Here is a 22,493-nt window from a genome sequence, read left to right as displayed (position 1 = left end):
CAAGTGTTTTAATGGTTTTGATGGTTTCTGTTTCAAGTTTGTGAGTTTCTTTTTGTTTAAATGATGTGTATCTTATTTTTGTGTTACGTATATTTCCTTTAATTACTTCCCATAAGGTGTTTGGGTTTAGCAACTTTATTATTTTGAACGGCGTTTAATATTTCCTGTTTTATTTGTGTTTGATCTTTTGTATTTTATAATATGCTGTTATTAATTTATAAGTATCCTAGGCCTCTAAGTCTTTCAGGTTGTATTTTGTGGGTTTTGACCCTACTTGACACAAAGTCGTTCATTACTTGGATATTGACAAGAAATACATACTGACAAAGTTTCATGAGGGGTGATTCATAAATGTGGCTTTTAGGGCTGTTTTTCTTAGATTTGACCTAGTGACCTTGCTTTTTGGGCAATCGGGACCCAAATTTTCTCCCACTTTCCTCCGTGTCTTGTCATTTTTGCATAAGCTAGTTACAATTGTCACAGGCTTATCTTGGTATTAAAAAGGATTTGTTGACCTTTACAATAAGTTTAAGCAGTTTGAAAAAAAGGAAAACCTATGTAAACATTTTGCGAAAAGTAAACAATTAAACAAATAATAAATAACCGGAAGTTGAGAGCACTATAAAATATACCCACTAATTCGATGAATCGAACTCATCTTACTTTTAGCAACTGACTATTTGTGTATGCGCTGAGTGCTTAACTTAAGAAGACAATATTTTCTGATAACTGATTACTTGTAGAAAGAGTTGCAGTTTCACAGACCGCTTTTAATTAAAGCATATCCGTTAACAAGCCTGATAATCGCACTCACCTATCGCTCCCCAGTCCGGATGTATGAGATTGTTGAACCAGCCATCTTGGGGGTGAAGTTCAAACTCCTCGTTCCCGCCACGGGCACCTGCAACAGAAACGTTAGTAAGAGTCCGTATTAAAAAATAGCAAGTTAATCATTTTCTTCAGGAGAAAAAAAGACTTAGACTAAAGAAAAATGCATGTATACATTCTTAATAAATAGAGGGAAACTGACTAAACCGGCTGAAATATCATTTTCTCGATGTCAACTGTATAAAAACGACATTGCGATTTTATGTTCTCTTTAAGACAGGACAAATTTTGAAGAAAGTGACTTCACGTACTTTTTCGAATTTTTTAGACTTGTACTTTCATATATTTATTCCTAATTCTTTCATTTTTGGAATTAATAAACAATCAATTAAAATAGCAAGAAAAAAATAAAACGCTGAATGAAATACTATTACTGCTGGGAAACCGGAAGCGGAGACCTCTTGTAATACTCTACCTCTACACTATGGGCGCTTTCAACAATGGCTCCTCGCATATTAGACTGCTATATTATTTTGATTTTGTCAACATTTTCGTACATTTAAGCACATACTCGCACAACTTTCGGAGTGACAATCATGCACTAAATAAGGTGAATATACACGAAGTTCATTACAGGTCTAAGACCTTGTTTAACCAGTCGTAGTTTTTGCATTCTATCGTGTATATTCGCAGCTTTCGATTATGAAATTGAATACGTGTTGAAAACAATTATAAAAACAAGATATAAAGTAATCCGACATGTTCGACCGATTAGAGGACCTATGACATCTCATGTACATATCAGATGAATATTCAAATGTACATATCAGACCTATGCCATCTCATGTACATATCAGATGAATATTCAAATGTACATATCAGACCTAAGACATCTCATGTACATATCAGAGGAATATTAAGTCAAAAGTCTTAAGGCACTTCGTCATTTGATAACCGATATTAAGTCTAAAGTCTTAAGGCACTACGTCATTTGATAACCTATATTAAGTCTAAAGTCTTAGGGCACTACGTCATTTGATAACCGATATCAGCCCCTAAAGGCTTACGGCACTCCTTTTTTTTAAAGCGGTTAAAGCCTGTACGGTTTTATGTAAAACAAAATGCGGATTAAAATCCCCCTTAACGCTTTCGACAGATTGACATTCGAATAAGGAAACCCTCTGTGTCTTGTCTCTAATTTTGATTGCTAAACAATTGTGTAGTTTACACATTTACGTTTTTTATAATTTTATTACAGATATGTGGTAGACACCAAAAAAAAAATTACTGAACTTAAGTTGTTAAATATTAAGTTGCTAAAGCGTAAACGCCGCTACAAAATGAGTATCGTAATGTAAAAGGGTCGTTTGATATTAAAATAGCCGCGTCATGCGAAAATGTGTCTTATACCATACACGACCAGAGAAGCATTCTCGCAGTCTGATCAGGATCAAACAAGTTTACTAATGAGGCCACGAAACCTTTCCTGACTTTATAGCGGAACTGGCCAGGGTGTGCGAATGTGCATGCTGGTCTTGAGATCCGCTGACCGCATGTGGCATGAGACCCATTTTCGTATGACGAAGCTCACATAGTATCGGTGTTGGGGATGTAGTGGCGCTGCTTTAATTCCGAAGGACTTTTGCTAAAATCTAGCCACTTAAATCTTTATCTCAAATTTCCTTTGCGACCACAGGCCCCAGTTTTCTACGTTGTATGTCTTTTTCATCTCTGAGATCTTGCCATGTCATGATGACTCAAATTCAAATTCATATGAAAATACATGTACACGCTTGTTGAATAGTTAAGGTATGTTTCGTCGTCAGACTCTCTGGAGTTGAATGTGGAGGGAAGGCTTTTGTGATTATAAATTCAGATATTACTGCACTTTAATACATTGGAAAATGGGTAAGGAAGGAAAATAAGGTGGAATCAACATGCAATACAAATATTCCGCATCGTAGCGCCATGGTTTCATAACAAGAAAGATGGAATCGCCTATGTATTTTGTAAAAATAAATAAATTAAAAACTACAACGATTTAATAGTTCCTTTATTATTATTAAATGTTTCTGTGGAAGGCTACTGTGGCGTTTATGGTATAAGTAAAAATTAGAACATAGCATTATATGTCGTATATTTATTTCTGAAATGATGGAAAACTCGCATCGAGGCATTAAGCTACATGTGCTATATCTAGCACAAATATATTATATTTATATGAAAATGTACTTTTATTTTCCTTAATGAGCTTTAATATTAACGTTCATTACATTCAAGTATCAAAGTAAAATTTTGAAGGATATGTAAGATTTTTTCACTTTTTAACATACAATAAGCAAGTTTAAAATATTCAAAAAGACTTGAACACATTATACAGTTATAGTTGTTCGCTACGCGAACAGCTTAATATGTCATTGCCGAAAATTTCAAGTCAGTTCGCTTTTATCTACGGAAAGCTAACTACCCGCCACATCTGCTGCATATGCCGTATCCGCGCGAGAAAGAGTTGTATAATTTATGCAAGAGGTTTGAGTTCTTCAACTATATTCATTCACAAATGTAAACATTATGGGAATATCTTGTTAAATTGAATATTTTTGAACGGAGCTTATATAGAAATGAATCAATAAACAATTTTTGTATTATACGTGTCGCGGAAGAGATTGTTTATGAATGATTAAACATGTCCACTATCTGCTGCGTCTTAATGACGTAGTACAGGTCATTCATGATTTGAGGCTATTAATAGGTTCGAGAATACAACGCAATAGTATAAGGTTACGCTTGTTTATATTCTCAATTTATAAAACGTTGAACATGAGTTCAACAATAACTTCAGGGATACGATAGAAAACAACAAAAAAGTGCTTCATAATCTCTAAAAACCGAATAAAAAACAATAAAATATAACAAGAATTATCTGTTTCGTAACCTCGTTAACGCTTCTACAGCGGGGTTAAATTTGATATTTCTGGGAAACGTTCTTTTGTTCACAACAGATAGCGGCGATCTTTTGTATTTACGGGTGCTAACAACGCAACAGTAGAAGGTGAAGCTTGTTTATATTCACAGTGCTCAATTTATAAAACGTTGAACATAAGTTCACCAATTACTATAAACAACCTCAAAATGCTTGATAATCGCTAAAACCGAATATTAAAAAACAACTACATATAATAAGAAATATATTTTAAAAAGGTAATCGGCGTAAATGCTGACATTGAAATAAAGTTTGCAATTTACGTTTCAAAATAAATAAATTGAAAACAAAAGTATAACTATTGTGGGTTGTTTTTTCACTTGTAAGTCGCATATTCACCGCTTGAAATGTGTGTTATCATTGTCAACCCACACATTAGTGTAAGAAAATTACAATTATACTACGGGAGTGCACATCATATGTGTCCTCACATGCCTTATTATGAGTATATTTCTTCACTATCAAAATATATACGTTAATATTTGATTTAAACGCAGTTTTCTTTCGACACATTTAAATCACACTTTCATCACCCCGTTATGCGAAAACGGGTCTTATGCGATTCTGCCAGCGTATCTATAACCCAACATGTGCAGTTGCGCAGTCTGGTCAGAGGCGATGCTGTTCGCAATAAAATCACTCAATGTGTTATGGTATCATTATGTATCTCCTGACCCAACTGAGACATGCGCAGGCTGAGTGGGCAATATATATATATATATATATATATATATATATATATAATGGGCGCATATGGAATAAGACCCATTTTCGCATGACGAGGGTCATTTAAAATCTCATTGCGAATTGTAAATGGCACTTTGTAGCACAATGCATTTCAATACAAAATTGAATGCAAGCAAAATTTTAAATAAGGGCAGCCTTTCCAGGCGTTCAGGAACGATTTTCAGACGTGCTGACCGAGTACGACAAACATTTGTTAAACGATTTTCCTCTTATCGTGACACTATACTATTTCGGTATTGGTTGTTTTCTCATCTTAAAAGCAAAACTGTGTTTATCGATAGTCAATTATATATTCCCCGGACGATTTAGTGAGCGGGTACTGACCCTGAAATTCTGCGAGATGGATTTTAACGCGTAATTGTAACTGGGCCACAATTTGTGTCGTTTGAACATACAGAGAGTAGTCCGGAATTCCTTACACTGAACAGTGCTACATCCTTTACACTGAGCACAGACACAGTGATGTAGCCAAAATTCAGAGGTTTTAACTCGAATCAGCCTATGAAATATTTGAAAATATTCATGCGTGTCTGCTTGCGTTATGTAAAAGTCATTTAAGGTGAATAGCTTGGTAAAACAGCTTTGCCGAAAAAGCGCATTAGTGCTCTATACCAATGTTTAGGTCAGAACTGTTGACACCGTGTGGACTGCTAAGGTAACAAGTAATGCATAAACAACAAAGTACGGGTCAACAGAGCTGTCTTTATGACTACCTAATTCGTGTGTAAATAGTATTGCTCGCAGATTTATTTTCTATTTATTTTCATAAATTATCTTATTGTATATTTTGAATGTGTATATGGTGTCAAAACTTAAAAGTTTTGTACAGGGAATTTTCATCAGAGAAATTATATTCTCAATGAGATAGGTATACGATATTCCAACAATATTGTCTTTATATTCAGGTCTCATTACCATTTTCATCATACTTTCTTTGCATTCAGAACGTCCAAAAAGGACCATGTCATTGTTATTTTGTCTTAGTTATCTCTATGAAATAAATAGGATGATAAAAAGGGCACACAAATGTCGACCCGTGCGTTATGACACACTCTTTATACATTTGAATGGCGTGTGTTTATTTCAAACTTGCGATTAATTTTGAAAAAATGAGTTGCGTCTTAAGTTATGCAATAGCGAACAACTTCAGTACCTTCGGCGCTTTGATTGAATACATATTTTATATAGTATACATTTTAGTTAGTTTTACTGCATATATTAGCACATAAAACACTAATGTCTTATATACAAATCTTAAAGGGTTTATTTGCGATATGTTATATTCAATAAGAGCCGATTGAAGTAATAATAAAAATCTAGAGTAAACAGAACAACTATTTACCGATGAAATGTTTCGATTGGAATGAATAAACACATGCACGGGTTTGTATGCAGAATTTATCAGTGTTACGTGTAACCGAAATCAACCGTAAAGTAAAGTCACACACATTTAATTTACATGTACTTGAGTCCCCACCTGTACATATGAAACTATTAATGTTAATTGCAATTAAGCCTTGATTGATGCAATCTATGCTTATTGAACCTTGATTAATGACAATGATGCCTTGATTCATGCAATGTCTGCTTATTAAGTCTTGATTTATGACAATACAGTCTTTATAACGACTTGATCAATTCAAGGTCTGCTTAAAACGTTTATTATTTACCTTGTTTAATGCAATGCCTGCTTATCAAAAAAAGCTACAAGTCACATGTTCCCGTTTTTGTTCTTTCGATGCAACTACTTAACAATTAAAAGCAATAGAACGTGCATATTTTTTAACAACAACAACGACAACATCAAGATTCAAGAAAACAAGATATATCACTGTTACAGAGCCCATTCAAGTGAATAGTTTTCAAAAAATTAATAATCTTGAAGAAGTAAATGGGGGTTTTCGGTTCGGTTCGTACAAGATTAACTTTTTATATAAAAGGATACTGAATGTCCGTTTTCTGGCTTTTTAGATGATAATTATTGACATATCTGTAAAAAGGCACCAATGGAAGCCTTATCAATCAAATTAATGTTAGCCGGCTTCATGGACTACATCATTTTTATCAAAAAACTATCACTACAGACGGAAACTTATTTGATTCTGAAACTGAACTGTCTTGCAGCGATATTTAATGAGATTTTTATATAAAGCACAGCGCAAATAATCTGATGTGAATTTTACCTAACAGTAAAAACAAGTAACGCGTGTTTGTTAATCTATGCATTGTGTCAAAAGAGACTTAAATAAGATTATAAAAATGAAAGAACGAAAATGCATGTACATTTGAAGTTGAAATAGCAAAAAATATGTGTCTCATTGTATAGCACTCATGAGTGGATTTTATCGCTTAACGATTACGAAGAGACATGGTTGAGTGTACTTCATAGAGCATAAGTGCCATTAAGATAAGAAGATACACTGTTACACACCAATTCAATCATTTCTTATGATCGAGTTGTTTTTTTTCTTTTCTTGAACTTATTGTAAAATGACTTCCTTATAGCGCTAGTTTTGCATACGATTACATCCCACTAAGAAATGGAACTTTTACAAAACAAGACGTTTTTCATGTCATGATAAATTATGACTCAGATGTCTGTGTTTTTTTTTTGTTTGATGAGAAGTGAACAATGGCATAAGAACTATGATGCTGGTAAAAATGCATACTCTTCCTGTGCAATTGAGGCATAAAATAATATGCGTTTTCTGTTTTGAAAAACCGGCTTTTGAACAAACAGGCATTTTCACTACTGCTTTAATTCGCCATTAAATTAAAAAAATAAATTAAAACATGTTGGTGTTGACATAAGGACGCCAATTCGGTCTGACGGGGTTTATTGTACACATGAAGTGAAGTTCTCAGTAATAGATAGTAATAAGTGCACTTAAGGAGTTGAAGTTATTCGCTATTGCGTAATATTGTGCACAACCTGCAAACAAGATGACCGTGATTGTCCAATACCGCTCACCTGAGGAAACATTGCATGTGTTACATACACAATGCGTTAAATAGACCAATTTATGTATGGCGGAATTAAGAATTTCTGAAACATATTGCTTCCGAGCTTTTTTCAATATTATCTGGTTACCAGGATTTTAACCCTTTTTTTTATAAGACATACAATGTATACATGTATATGATCATAAAACAAAGAGATACCATGTAGCAGCAATAATGTTCAAACATGTTATACAAGATATGCTAATATATAATTTTTTGACCTTATGGTTTCCTTTTGATTAAACAAAAAAGGTTAATATGTATTGTTTTCTTTGGTCGTTTGTGATTTTTAAGAAAGAAAAACAACATAATAATTATGAATAAGGATGCGTTGCATAAAGTGGGTAGAAAGCATACTGGACTTATTATGAAAGTTTAATGTGTTTCCATTTTTGTTTGAATATATGAAGTGTATCATTGTTTTGGGCTATTTCTTTTTCAATTTAAATCTTCAGTTTTAAATAATTGATAAAACAGTTCATTGTAGGTTTTTGTTTTCTGTATTTCATGTTGAATATAAAATATGTCATTCATATAATTATGTAATTCACAGCGTTATTAACCTCTTGTATTTTGAAGGTATTTACCCCTAAACTGATGTGTAAGAGAGATAGTTTAACATTTAATTGTTGTTTCTCTAGAAAGGTTGTCAATTGATTCCATAGAGATTGAATATGTTTACACTCCCAAAAAAGGTGTTCTATAGTTTCAATATGTTCACTACACATATCACATAGATTTGTGCTGGATAGGTTGCACTTAAAAAGATATTTATTTGTAGCTATAATTCTCTGGATGTATTTATTTTGAAAATTTCTCAGTGTGCTATCAGTAGTTGATTTATATGGCATGACAAATATTTGTTTCCAATTAAATTCTTTTTCTCCAAAAAGGTTTTGCCATTTAGTTTGAGCTTTTGAGATTTCGGCAGGGTTTTTAATTTGAAGTGCGTAAAATATTTTGGTCGTTTTGTTTTGTTTTGCAGTTATGTTTTCTACGAATGTTTTTTGAGTACATGGTGTGTTATTTGTATTGAGAGCAGCTTTAATATGTATGGGTATACTTTTGATCAATGTGTAGTACATCAGGAAATTACTTGTAGGTATTCCGTATATGTAGTTTTCAAAAGAATAGAAGTCGTTTATTCTGTAGTCGTACAATTGATTTACATATTTTATGTTTTGTTCAAACCAAGGTTTATAGAAAAGCGTTTTATTGTTAGTAGTTATATCTTTATTGTTCCATAAAATGAGTTTACTGTTTAGTTTGGTTTCTAGATTATGAGTAACTTTACACCATGCCGATAGAACATTCAATAGAAATTTGTTGTTGAATGAGATTTCATCTAAGATATTATTGTCGATATTACATTCAAAAAGTAAGGAGTTACCATATGGTTATAGAATTTTCTGGTAGAATAATTTCCATTTACTCGTATTGGTATTATCTAAATATCTTTTAACCCAACTGCATTTGATTGCATTCATGAATGAATCTATGTCCGTTAGTCTGATACCTCCATGTTTTACTGGTTGAATTAATTGAGATCGCTTAATTTTATCAGGTTTACCGTCCCATATGAAATTAAATATTTCTGATTTTATATCTTCAATAATATCATTTTTTGGTGGGTTGGGGAGAACTGTTAGTGTGTAAATTAATTTAGGGAGCGCAAACGTTTTCGACACGGTGTTTTTTCCGATTAGTGTTAGTTTACGATGCTGCCATGATTTTTAAGAATGTTTAAAATTTTGTAATTTAGGCAATATGTTTTTTAGAATAGTTTCATTTTCATTGTTTGTAAAGGTTATTCCTTACGTTGTTGCTTCATCTGATGTCCAATTAAATTTCATTTCTTTTTTAAGATGAATATTATTTTGTTTAAATTTACCTACTCGTAGCACAGTGCATTTACTTTTGTTTAGTTTAAGACCCGATGCTATTCTTAAAAATGGTTAGCGATTCTATAAGATTATCGAATGAGTCATTACTGTCATTTACAAAATAAGTTGCATCGTCAGAAAATAGGGAATGTTTAATTTCTTCGTCAGGTTCTAGCGATATTCCCTTTATATGTTTATTTGATTGGATATAGTGTGATAGATACTCGATGAATTAAATAAATAGCGAGGATGAAAGCGGATATCATTGTCTTACTCCTCTTTCGATGTTAAAACTGTGTGAGAAGAAGCCATTGTTAATAATTATGCTGTTAATATCGGTATAAAATAGTTTAACCCATTTTATTAGACTTTCATCGAAATTCATATTTTCTAAGCAAGAGAACATAAACGAATGGTCTAGTGATTCGAAAGCCTTTTCGAAGTCTGCAAAGAAAATGAGGCCAGAATTGTTTGGTTGGTTGAAATAATTTATGCATTCTTGTATCAGACGTACATTTTCATTAATGTAACGTCCTTTAATGAAGCCAGATTGAGATCTTGAAATGATTGATGGTAATATTTTTTTAATTCTGTTTGATATACTTTTAGTTGCAATTTTATAATCATTGTTCAGTAAACTTATCGGGGGCCAGTTTGATAAGTATTCTAAGTTTTTTCCTGGTTTGGGAATGAGTGATATTATACCTTGTTTTTGTAGCGTAGTTAAGTTTTCGTTGTTAAATGAATAGTTAAGTGAATTAATTAAATGTGTTTTAATAGCATTCCAGAAAAGTTTGTAAAATTCGATTGTGATGCCATCAGATCCTGGACTTTTGTTATTTTGCATTTCTTTAAGTGCTAGTCCACATTCATATTCATTAGGTAATCCGTCACACAATAATTTTTCCTCTTGATTTAAAGCATGATGTGTATTTTTAAAGAGGGTGTTATTTTCAACATGTTTCGTGTATAGAAGGTTCAAAAAATAAACGTTGTTCTTCTATCTTCTAGTATTTGAGTTTTGTTTGTTATATCTTCGCCATTAACTACTAATTTGTGTACAGTTTTTTGTTTACTTCTACGTTTTTCAATGTTTGCGAAGTATTTTGTATTTTTTTCATTGTGTTCAACATGCTGTGCACGCGCTGGTAGTATTATTCCATTGAGTTGTGTATGATATATTCCTTCTAATATTTGTTTGTTTGATGTTATGTCATTTTCAATGTCGGAGATATCATTTGTGTTTGTTTCATGTAATAGTTTCTCAAGTGTTTTAATGGTTTTGATGGTTTCTGTTTCAAGTTTGTGAGTTTCTTTTTGTTTAAATGATGTGTATCTTATTTTTGTGTTACGTATATTTCCTTTAATTACTTCCCATAAGGTGTTTGGGTTTAGCAACTTTATTATTTTGAACGGCGTTTAATATTTCCTGTTTTATTTGTGTTTGATCTTTTGTATTTTATAATATGCTGTTATTAATTTATAAGTATCCTAGGCCTCTAAGTCTTTCAGGTTGTATTTTGTGGGTTTTGACCCTACTTGACACAAAGTCGTTCATTACTTGGATATTGACAAGAAATACATACTGACAAAGTTTCATGAGGGGTGATTCATAAATGTGGCTTTTAGGGCTGTTTTTCTTAGATTTGACCTAGTGACCTTGCTTTTTGGGCAATCGGGACCCAAATTTTCTCCCACTTTCCTCCGTGTCTTGTCATTTTTGCATAAGCTAGTTACAATTGTCACAGGCTTATCTTGGTATTAAAAAGGATTTGTTGACCTTTACAATAAGTTTAAGCAGTTTGAAAAAAAGGAAAACCTATGTAAACATTTTGCGAAAAGTAAACAATTAAACAAATAATAAATAACCGGAAGTTGAGAGCACTATAAAATATACCCACTAATTCGATGAATCGAACTCATCTTACTTTTAGCAACTGACTATTTGTGTATGCGCTGAGTGCTTAACTTAAGAAGACAATATTTTCTGATAACTGATTACTTGTAGAAAGAGTTGCAGTTTCACAGACCGCTTTTAATTAAAGCATATCCGTTAACAAGCCTGATAATCGCACTCACCTATCGCTCCCCAGTCCGGATGTATGAGATTGTTGAACCAGCCATCTTGGGGGTGAAGTTCAAACTCCTCGTTCCCGCCACGGGCACCTGCAACAGAAACGTTAGTAAGAGTCCGTATTAAAAAATAGCAAGTTAATCATTTTCTTCAGGAGAAAAAAAGACTTAGACTAAAGAAAAATGCATGTATACATTCTTAATAAATAGAGGGAAACTGACTAAACCGGCTGAAATATCATTTTCTCGATGTCAACTGTATAAAAACGACATTGCGATTTTATGTTCTCTTTAAGACAGGACAAATTTTGAAGAAAGTGACTTCACGTACTTTTTCGAATTTTTTAGACTTGTACTTTCATATATTTATTCCTAATTCTTTCATTTTTGGAATTAATAAACAATCAATTAAAATAGCAAGAAAAAAATAAAACGCTGAATGAAATACTATTACTGCTGGGAAACCGGAAGCGGGGACCTCTTGTAATACTCTACCTCTACACTATGGGCGCTTTCAACAATGGCTCCTCGCATATTAGACTGCTATATTATTTTGATTTTGTCAACATTTTCGTACATTTAAGCACATACTCGCACAACTTTCGGAGTGACAATCATGCACTAAATAAGGTGAATATACACGAAGTTCATTACAGGTCTAAGACCTTGTTTAACCAGTCGTAGTTTTTGCATTCTATCGTGTATATTCGCAGCTTTCGATTATGAAATTGAATACGTTTTGAAAACAATTATAAAAACAAGATATAAAGTAATCCGACATGTTCGACCGATTAGAGGACCTATGACATCTCATGTACATATCAGATGAATATTCAAATGTACATATCAGACCTATGCCATCTCATGTACATATCAGATGAATATTCAAATGTACATATCAGACCTAAGACATCTCATGTACATATCAGAGGAATATTCAAATGTACATCAGACCTATGACATCTCATGTACATATCAGATAAATATTTTAAAAAAGACTGTATTCCTCTTTTCTGCTTAAATAAAACATAGAATATTGTAAAAAAGCGCGAGTTTTATTGTCTTAACCGGGGTTCCGTTAATATTTAGAGTTTCCAATATTCTTTCGATTCATCGTTTAAGTGTTAAGCGGTTTTTTGGGCATGACGTGTTCCTGGAACGAGTAAATAACGTTTCTTTATAAATAATCTGTTCATACATTCCATTAAAAAATAAGATAACGTTGATTTATTATATTTAATCATGGATCAAACCGCTCAATAAGTAAATACATTTAGAGATTTTCTATTGCCTAAGTGGACGGCTATTGTGAATTTGTGAACGAGCTGATCGATATGGTCTTTTAGCGTTATTATTGGCATTTCATACGACCGAAAATTGTTGCAACCTAACGTATTCCCGACGCCTCACCAGCTATCGCACAACGAAAACTATTGGTATACAACAACCATTTTATGGGTTTAGAATGATTTCATTCATGTTTCTGAAAAGTGTCGTGTTTTCAACATATTGAATTTATGAATAGGCTGATTGTACTGATGAAAATTATCAAAACCTGTGTACTATTAAATAGTAATTAAGGAGCGCATATGTATGACACATTAACAGCATACACTTACTTACAAGCGGACCAGTTTCGCATTCTAAAATAATCGGTCTTTGTTTTTAATCAGACATGTACGGAGTGTATATGTATGAAGCGAAACACTTTCGTATTTGTGAATCATCGGGTTTCGCTTATAGCAGATATTTACTTACCATGACATACCCAAATATACACAAATGGTCCGCCTTCGGGTACTCACGCCGCGACTCTTGTACAAACATAGATTGGTCAACTAGATTGTAAATAAACAGTGGGATAGTATTTTGTGTGAAATCTTAAGTACAAAACTTCTTTAAGACGTTATTTCTCAGCGAAACAAGACCGTTTGCGCGTGGCTTTGTATGATACACATTTGAGGAGAAATTAAAAGATAATTTTACAAACATCTTATCGACAAATACACATTATGTTTTGGTTTGTTCGTTTGCTCTTGATAATAAATCGTTAAAAGGATAGGTGACACACAGTAGTCAACTAGATTGTAGATATTAAAACAGTGGGATAGTATTTTGTTGTAAATTTTTAGTACCAAACTTCTTTCGGACGTTATCTAAGCGAAACAAGGCCGTTTGCGCGTCCCTATGTATGATACAGATTTGAAGAGAAATGAAAAGATAATTTAACAAACTTCTTATTGACAAATATACGTTATTGTTTCGTTTGTTCTTGATACTAAATCGTTAAAAGAATTAGTCACAAACAGAAGTCATTTACCTCACTTATAACACGACGTGGCAAGGAATGCTATGAAAGGTAATTGCATTAGTATCTACGCGTCTGTGTAAGTATTTCTAATTGACCCGCACCATGCAAAAACGAGTCGTGTGCCATACGCGGCCAGCGTAGAAGCTCCAGCCCTGTGTGCCTTCCAGCGCCTTATGTTCTGGATCTACCATGTAAAGGCACGAAAGGTTTTTTGGTCCCACTAGAGGTCATGGTAGCTTCTGTCAAAACTGTTCGAATGCGCAGGCTGGTCTTCAGTGGCCGCAAATATGGCATACGCCCAATATTCGCATGACCCTGCTAGATGCATTAAGAGAAACGTGTGGATGTTTTGGCTCAAGAAAATGCATGAAGTCCATTGCTGTGTACCGTAAGATAGCATTTATTATTCCTACTTTCTACTTAAGGTACTTAACTTCCACGCATTTTTGTTTCGATGATACCTAGTAACGGTAAAAATTACCTGCTTATTTGTTGGTCCGTGTTTCCTTCTTAATTTATTAACTGTATCAACTTTACAATTCAAATATTTTAGAAAACAAACGCCGAGTAGCATTGATATTTTAATGCATAAGGTTGGGTATTTTACGCATATGGAAGTTTTTCATATGTGATTGCTGTGGTTTCGGTAACCGCTGTGAGACAAATATTTGTCTGGACGCCTCTCATCAAACTGACAGGCTACCTCGCCATATCGGCGTACGTCGTTAATACGCTTTAAATACATGTACTTAAAAAACGAATGTTTCCACACTTCTGTGCAAAACCGGCTGGCGTTAAGAATTATACTACTCAAAATTTGCTAAGGATCACTTTTTATAGTATGTGTTATTTGAAGTTAACCCCTAGCTAGATTCAGCCAGCGTCACGCATCAATGATAAATCAATACATAATAATTAGGGATGGGAATCGTATCCGAAATCGGTATCCGGATAACCGTATCCGCTATCCGAATATATCCGGATATCCGTATTCTTTTAAAAATCAAATAAAAAACACACATTCTAATATCAAACCTGCAAAATAACAATTTAAATTAAATTAAATTATATTGAAGACAATGTAAAAATAAAAAGTGATCCTTAGCAAATTTTGAGTAGTATATTAAGAGTGCAGATCATCATATTGTTTCTGTTTCATCTTTTAAATGTCCTCCAAACGGTTTATACACTTATTTTTGTTCTGTCTAATTGATAAAGTGTTAAATATGTGGAAGAGAGGGTCAAAGAATGTATACGTGAGATGCGTTTGATTTAACATTAAATTAAAAGAACGTTAATTACGTTAATGGAAATTGCGTTAGAGGTCAATGTTATAAGCAACATAAACCGTACATACAAATTACGAATTGAGCTTAGTTGTAACTATGACATTTAGAAGCGGTATCAATAATGGAATAAAGTTCCTTAAAGATGCCAAAACGCATTTGAAAAATCAAATCTTGGTGTTTTTTTTAATTTGGACCCCATGAAACCTCTTCAGAAGCTCGTTCTTTTTGACAGTTCAGTAAATGTTGTATCCATTTTCTTTCCCTAACTGGCAAAATCAGAAAATATATATCTCAGTCAAAATACAATTGTAGTTAAAATTTTGGTTAAAATATTGAAATTGGTTATAAGGACGATAATAGGGAAGATTTTTGCTTCGTCACTGTAAATGAGCAAATTAGTGTACATATTCACAAATAAATAACTAGTGTCGTTGCTCAATTTGTAAGATCATAACGAGTTGTGGGGCTTGTAAAAATGTCATTACCAGTTATACAAACAATGGTACAAACAATTGTATCTGAGGTAATCAAACACATAATGCATGTATACATAATGGATGATAACAAATCAATTTGGTACGTACAAGCACGCATGCCCTCACTTTGAAATACATCATTATTAAGTACATTGTATATGCTAAAAGAGGTTACTCATGATTTTATCGTGCATGTCATTTTTTAGTGACAGACTGTTTCTATTTATAAATTCATAAGTACATGAAGTAGGTTTTTGTCAGTGACTTCCTCGTATCTCGATCGGTAAATACTTCTATCAATGAATTTGTTCAGTGCCATGCATAGTTCTAACTCTTCCAATCATCGCTATCCTCTGAGCATAAGCCAATGCTGCATGCACGATATATGCCACATATAGGCAGGAATTTGCAACTAGGCCAATGTAAACAGGAGTCAAAAAATTGGAATATACAAGAAAGCAGAAGCTTATTGGCTACCACTACAGAACGCAAACTTTCGTTTGAGCGGGTAATGTCAATGCTATGTCGGTAACACACATCTTAACACAGTCGGCGATGAAAATCCATTTTCGATTAATGCTTATCCATAAAGAAACACTATTTGTATCATGTTCTCCAGTTAGGATTGTTATTTTGCTCGTTGTTATATAATGCACAGATTGTTTTAGCGAGTATGACTGTTTAAATTATCATTGTGGTTAGCTGAGACCAAATGTATAAAAAGAGCTTGATGTCATGTAATCAGCCCTACCAAACCTTTTTCTGCCAGTATTGCTCACTAAATTAGCGACTCAACACAATTTTTCGTTTGATATCATGATAATCGTGCTCAAACAATTTCATAGAAGTGATATCTAAATGATTTATAATTTTATAAAAATGTAGTAAGAACATTTGAAATATCAAGAGTAACTTCGATTACTAAGTATGACACGCCGTATGTAAATACTATTGCATGATTTCGTAGCGATTTGTCAATACATGTGGATTTTATTTGCTCAAGCAAGAATATCGTTCAGCTTTGTTTGCAGATCACATCGTTTGAAGTATTCGAAATGCGCAGCTTCATGAGATACACATGTATGCCAAATATCAAGTTGCTATCTTCAATATTGCAAAAGTTATGGCCAATGTTAAAGTTTGACGCAAACAAACCAACAAATAAACAGGCAGGGCAAAAAATATGTCCCCCCCCCCCACAGTATAGAAAAGGCATATGTTAGTATAAAGCTTTAATCTGTGCAATTCTATAAACTATGCAATCTCCATGCAGAGTTGTCGTTTCTTGCTCTCACATACATGAATGTCATGTAACCGTCGTGCAAGAGATTGTATACTATGCTCATATCCCTGTGCGCGAATATGCGTCGCACTAAAGATAAATAGTTAACGTATTTGTTAATAAAAGAACGAGGATAATACCATAACGCTGTAGTGATCATATAATTATGTAAGTCACTACCCGTCAATAGTACAATTCGTACTAAATTGGCATCAATTCTTATGACGGAAAATTTGGTTCATGGCACTAAACTCTATTAAATTTGTAAAAAAAATACATTTAAATACGTCTATTTTCTGAAGCGCTTGGAGCGAATAAAAGAATCTGAGATGTTAAGTAATCTCTCGGTTAAGTGCAGAAGCCCTTCTACTCTTCGTTTTTATAGAAATACAACAAGTAATCCTCAAAAAATGTAATGTTTTAATTCGTCCAATCTTAAAGAGTTATTTTGTATTTTCGTCGGTAAGATAACCTTTAGAAACGATATCTACATCAGTTGTGTGGGCTGGGACTGCCAAAACAATATATAACATAACATGCTATATTTCTCTTGCGCAGACTTTTAAAAATGCTATCAAAGCGAACAATATTTCACTGGTTGAAAACAAAATTGCGTTTCAGCGAAACACTACTCGTAAACCTTCAATTTGTGCACAAAATGCATGCAGCAAAAGCATAATTGGGCGTCATGTGTTTTCTTCAGGTCCCCTTGATCTACCACTGGGGTCGGTATATAGTAGTATAGTTTCATGTATTATTAGTGAGTATACGGAGGAAAATTATGTTGTTCTTAAAAACATGCTGGTATTGAAAACGAGTTTCCATGACATTTCGGTAATGTCTTTAAGCATGAGCTCAAAGCGTATCGGAATACAAAAGGTGTTATATTAAATAAAACACTAATATACACATTTTAAATAAAAGAAACACTTAAGAACATTTTCCAGGGTCCGGACATTTAAGGGAAGGTCTGGTACCTAAAACCAACAAATGTTGTGTGATTTGAAATCAAACAAATCAAATCCTCCTACCTATGATGATATGGTGAATACAGCAAAGATGCAAAATCCGTAACAGCATCCTTTCACTCCAGATAGTCTTTGAGATTGTTTTTATAAAGTAGTAGTCCTCGAAAGTTCAGCAGCGTCTTATGTTTCGTGCAATAGAAGCGACACGCCGCAACTATAATTGGCGCACAGTTTAAGTCATTCGCTTATATAGTTCGTCGAATCAGGAAGTTATCAGTAATATCCGTAATCGGTGTTCGTGTTCCATCGACTCGAGCAAAAACGAACCAATGGTGACAAACCCCCCAGTCGCTTTGTCGCTGGCAATTTTTTAGTCCACGTCACGATTAAACACCGATTGTATGCAACGCTCGCTTTATTTAACTGACCTCATAGATAGATATAGAAGTATGAACAATCCACAAGGTAAAACTCGTATGATATTTTGTATTTAAACCATTGCTGCAATGAACAGTAAAAAAGACGTACAATGTATTCAAATATGTGGGAAAACTTTAACAGAAGATGTTCGACGAGAACAGAAGGCTTTGGTTGTTTCAATATACCGGTAATTACGATTACTAATGTCAAATCTGGCCCCGTGTTCACAAAACGATTTTACAATCGAAAATCTTTTTCAACTGACATCTTTTTTCAGTTTTGCCTATCAACTACAATGGAAATCCATTTTCAATGACAAGCAAAATCGATTTTCGATTGCAAAAAATGTTTTGTGAACACGGGGCATGGGCTGGTGCAATGTATTGCGTCCTTAAATCGTATTACCATACCACTAGTATAACTGGTGTTTGGTATAAAAAGCACATACTATTTTAATAATTACGGAACATGACCAGGAACCAAAGGGTCCTTTCTGAAAATTAAACTCATACAGTACCAGCAAGACTCAGTAATATCTGTGGGAGGTTGATGGTTTGAAGTATAAACAAACAATTAGAGGAATCAGTATTTTATAAATTTCCTTTACCATATTAAGAAAGTTGTATTCTTGTACTGGTACTTAAGTATGTGTTTGTAATGTATACGCACGATAAATAATTCACTTTACGAAGTGATATCACAGATATTCCATACCGCAAAGAATGGACAGCCACATTCTCTTATATATACAAGTTATATACCAGTGTGCAATTGGATATTATATAGTAATCATCAGACGCTTGTTATATTGGTCAACGTGGTGTTGTTTTTTAAAGGGGCCTTTTCACAGATTTTGGCAATTTTTAACTTATTCATTAAATGCTTTATATTGATAAATGTAAACATTGGATCGTAAAAGCTCCAGTAAAAAATCAAGAATAAAATTTAAAAAAAGGAAAAGAACATTGCCCGGAGCAGGTTTCGAACCAGTGACCCCTGGAGTCCTGCCAGAGTCCTGAAGTAAAAACGCTTTAGCCTACTGAGCTATTCCGCCGAGTATACATACTTGACGTATTTTATACCTTATATAAGCAATCTTCGTAGTTTCACAAAATTTAACGACAAAAACAGAACTCTCCAAATTATTCAATCGTTTCGCGTTGCAACGCTTTATATTTTTTAGGTTTTAAAATCGTCGAAAGATGCATATAATGGCTATATTAGACCATGGTAAATGTTCATTATTACTGTTTCCTCACAAATATCATAACTAAAACGAAAATTTGCGAATCTGAAACAACTTTTTTCAATTTTGACAATTGACAGATCCCTTTAATATAAGCCGCGCTCTGTGAAAAAGGGGTTTATTGTATGTGCGTAAAGTGTGGTCCCAGATTAGCCTGTGCAGTCCACACAGGCTAATCAGGGACGACACTTTCCGCCTAAATTAGGTTTTTGCTAAGAAAAGACTTTCTTTAAACATAAAATATCATAAAAGAGGAAAGTGTCGTTCCTGATTAGCCTGTGCGGACTGCACATGCTAATTTTGAACGACACTTCACGCATTAAACCCTCTTTTCACAGAGCACGGCCCATATATATTTATGAAACCTACATGGGACCGTGATGGTGTTATTCGTAATACCTTTTCTTCACGTGCGCACCCGAAGAAAAAAGTAAACCGGGTGTCGCGTTCATGTCACCATAGAATGATCAGCATAATTATCTACAGCGTATCAAATATCGCGCCCATATGTTCGGCTGATGATGTAAAGAGTTTACAAGCTATGAGTAAACACGTAAATATCTGAATTGTCAATTATGAACACCTCTACAGTAAGATGTTTAAATTGCAACGAACAATTACAAGACAACATTTCAACAAGGTTATAAATGTAGCATACAGTATCACTACGCAACAAAAACCGCAACCTGGGATTTATTTTTGCGTTGTTAAAGAGTAGTTGTAGAACGTTTATCTTGTGGTGGGTGTGCAAGAAGATCAACGTTTAAGCTTTTAATTCATAGTAATTATGTTATATCGCACACAATTACAAATAATGGGATTTGCTTTCCAGACAGTGAGTGTGACCCTTTAAACTAGTAAATGTTATTACGTTAACCGTGAATTTGCGCCAACCAATCGACTGCTTTCATAACACCATTTCATTAAAAGGGGAAGTATATCTTTTTTTCCCTATCATGTAAATCAAACCGTAAAGGTTGGGTTCAGGTGCAGCATCGATTATCATTGGCTGGAGTGTCTTTGATTAACCCTTTTCCTCAATGTACCGAGTGTTTAAACAATGTCTTATTAAGTGCGTTGTAAGCTTATCAAAGTACATAGAAGGATTGAGTTTTAACTGTGAACTTTTCATTTACAGTGAGAACGCACTTCTATCTTATCTTATACTTTATGTGTTTACATAAAGAAAAATTACTTTAAACATATTTTATTTCCAGATAATGACATTATACAAATATATACATTGGTCCATACATACAAAATGGAAAAAGGGTTAGACCTGAAGTTCTTCAACATTATCGGGGGTCCTTCCCTTGCGATAGTTTTAACATGTTGAAATGGTGACAAATTTACATAAAATATTAATCATGTCATTTACACAGTATATACACTTGGGAACATAAATCTCAATAATTATATTTATTATATGATGACATCAGTACTACTAATAATAACAGTTGTTACCAAAAATAGTAATACAAATAGTAATAATAATAATTAATCAAAAATATAATAATGAGTGTTAAGAAAATATACATATAACTTATACAAAAAAGGATATTAATAATGATAATAATACATATAGTAATAAAGATATTAATAAAGATAGTAATAAGTCCTGTCCAGCAAAATGGAAAAAAGTAGCTAAGCAATGAATCGCTTTGTCGTAATAATATATTTTTTAACTTCGTTAAAAATGATGGTGTTGTTTTCATTATTTAGTGAAGGCTTACCATAGAGGAGCACCTCACAATTAAGCGGATGAAACGATCTTAGCGCAGTGAATAGAGCTATTCGCTGCAAATGGTATGTATGGCAATGAAAGAAGTAATGCTCCGCATTTTCAGCATCATTTCCGCACGCACACAGGGGAGTGTTTTTTTAAATGATTAATGAATAAGTCTGAGTTTAGGTTGCTGCAATTATTTCTTAAGCGCGCGTGTAGAATTGATGAGTGTCTATCCCCAATGTAAAAGTATGGGGGATTATCTTCGCATAAATTATATAATTGTTTCAATGAAGTTTTAAATTTCGAAATAGTGTCAATGTTTCTTATTTCAATAGGTAACGAATTCCATAGATTAATGGCAGATGGTAAAAACGAGCGTGAATAAAGTGAAGTTCGTCTTGATAAAATAGTATAGTCTTCCGCGTTTCTAAGATTACGAGAAGATTGTTCATGAACTGTTGGTGGGAGAAGATTATTAAGGTAATTGGGGCACTGACCGTTATGCATTTTGTAGATATTAATTAGTTTTAGATAACTTCGTCGTTTTTCTAGACTTGGCCATTTAACTTCAGTGTAAAGGTTTCTAAGTGAGACGGATCTGGTTAGGCCTGAGACAATACGCGCGGCTTCATTTTGGATTTTTTCAAGTAATTCTTTGTCGTACAATGTACAACCGTCCCATACAACACACGCGTATTCTAATAATGGTCGCAAATGTGTGAAATATATTTGGTTTAGACATTTTCTTGATAGTTTGTACTTAACTTTTCGCATAACGCCAAGGATTTTCGACGCGGAAGTCATAATATTATTGATGTGGTTGTTCCATTTACCATCGCTGCTAAGCGTAAGACCGAGATGTTTGTGTTCATCAACAAATGTTACGGGTACATTACCAAACATTAACTTGGGAAAAGGAATATTCTTTTGTGTTGTGAATAGAATAATTCAGCCACTTTGAAGTGTCATCTTTATCGAACGAAACGTCAATATTTCCAATTTAAGTGCCCGGTTGTTGTTAAATCATGAATAATCTGTAAAGCAAGTTTTGGACGGGTCGATTTCCCACTAAATTAAAACTAGTTACAGGGACCTTTTCACGTTTTGGTAAATTGATAAAATTAAAAAAAAATGTTTCAGATTCTTAATTTTCGATTTCGTTATGGTCTTTCGTTATAGTACTGAACATTAACCATGCTCTAAAATATCCATTATAGGCCTGTTTTGACGATTTAAAACCCTGAAAATTATAAAG

At 33.5% G+C, this 22,493-nt stretch overlaps 1 protein-coding gene across 1 annotated transcript in view; it reads right to left on the bottom strand.

The window, feature by feature from the left end:
- Positions 1-18,259, bottom strand: part of LOC127879740 (dual oxidase 2-like) — a 61,210-nt gene extending 42,951 nt beyond the window's left edge. The window contains 2 exon segments of the mRNA XM_052426762.1: positions 815-901; positions 17,907-18,259. Coding sequence (XP_052282722.1) covers positions 815-901; positions 17,907-17,955 — 136 coding nt within the window. The 5' untranslated portion in view covers positions 17,956-18,259.
- Between the last annotated feature and the right edge of the window lie 4,234 nt (positions 18,260-22,493).

Source organism: Dreissena polymorpha, chromosome 4 (genome assembly GCF_020536995.1).
Source record: "Dreissena polymorpha isolate Duluth1 chromosome 4, UMN_Dpol_1.0, whole genome shotgun sequence".
In the NCBI taxonomy this organism is placed as follows: Eukaryota; Metazoa; Mollusca; class Bivalvia; order Myida; family Dreissenidae; genus Dreissena; species Dreissena polymorpha.
This window is presented reverse-complemented; position numbering and strand designations above follow the sequence as displayed.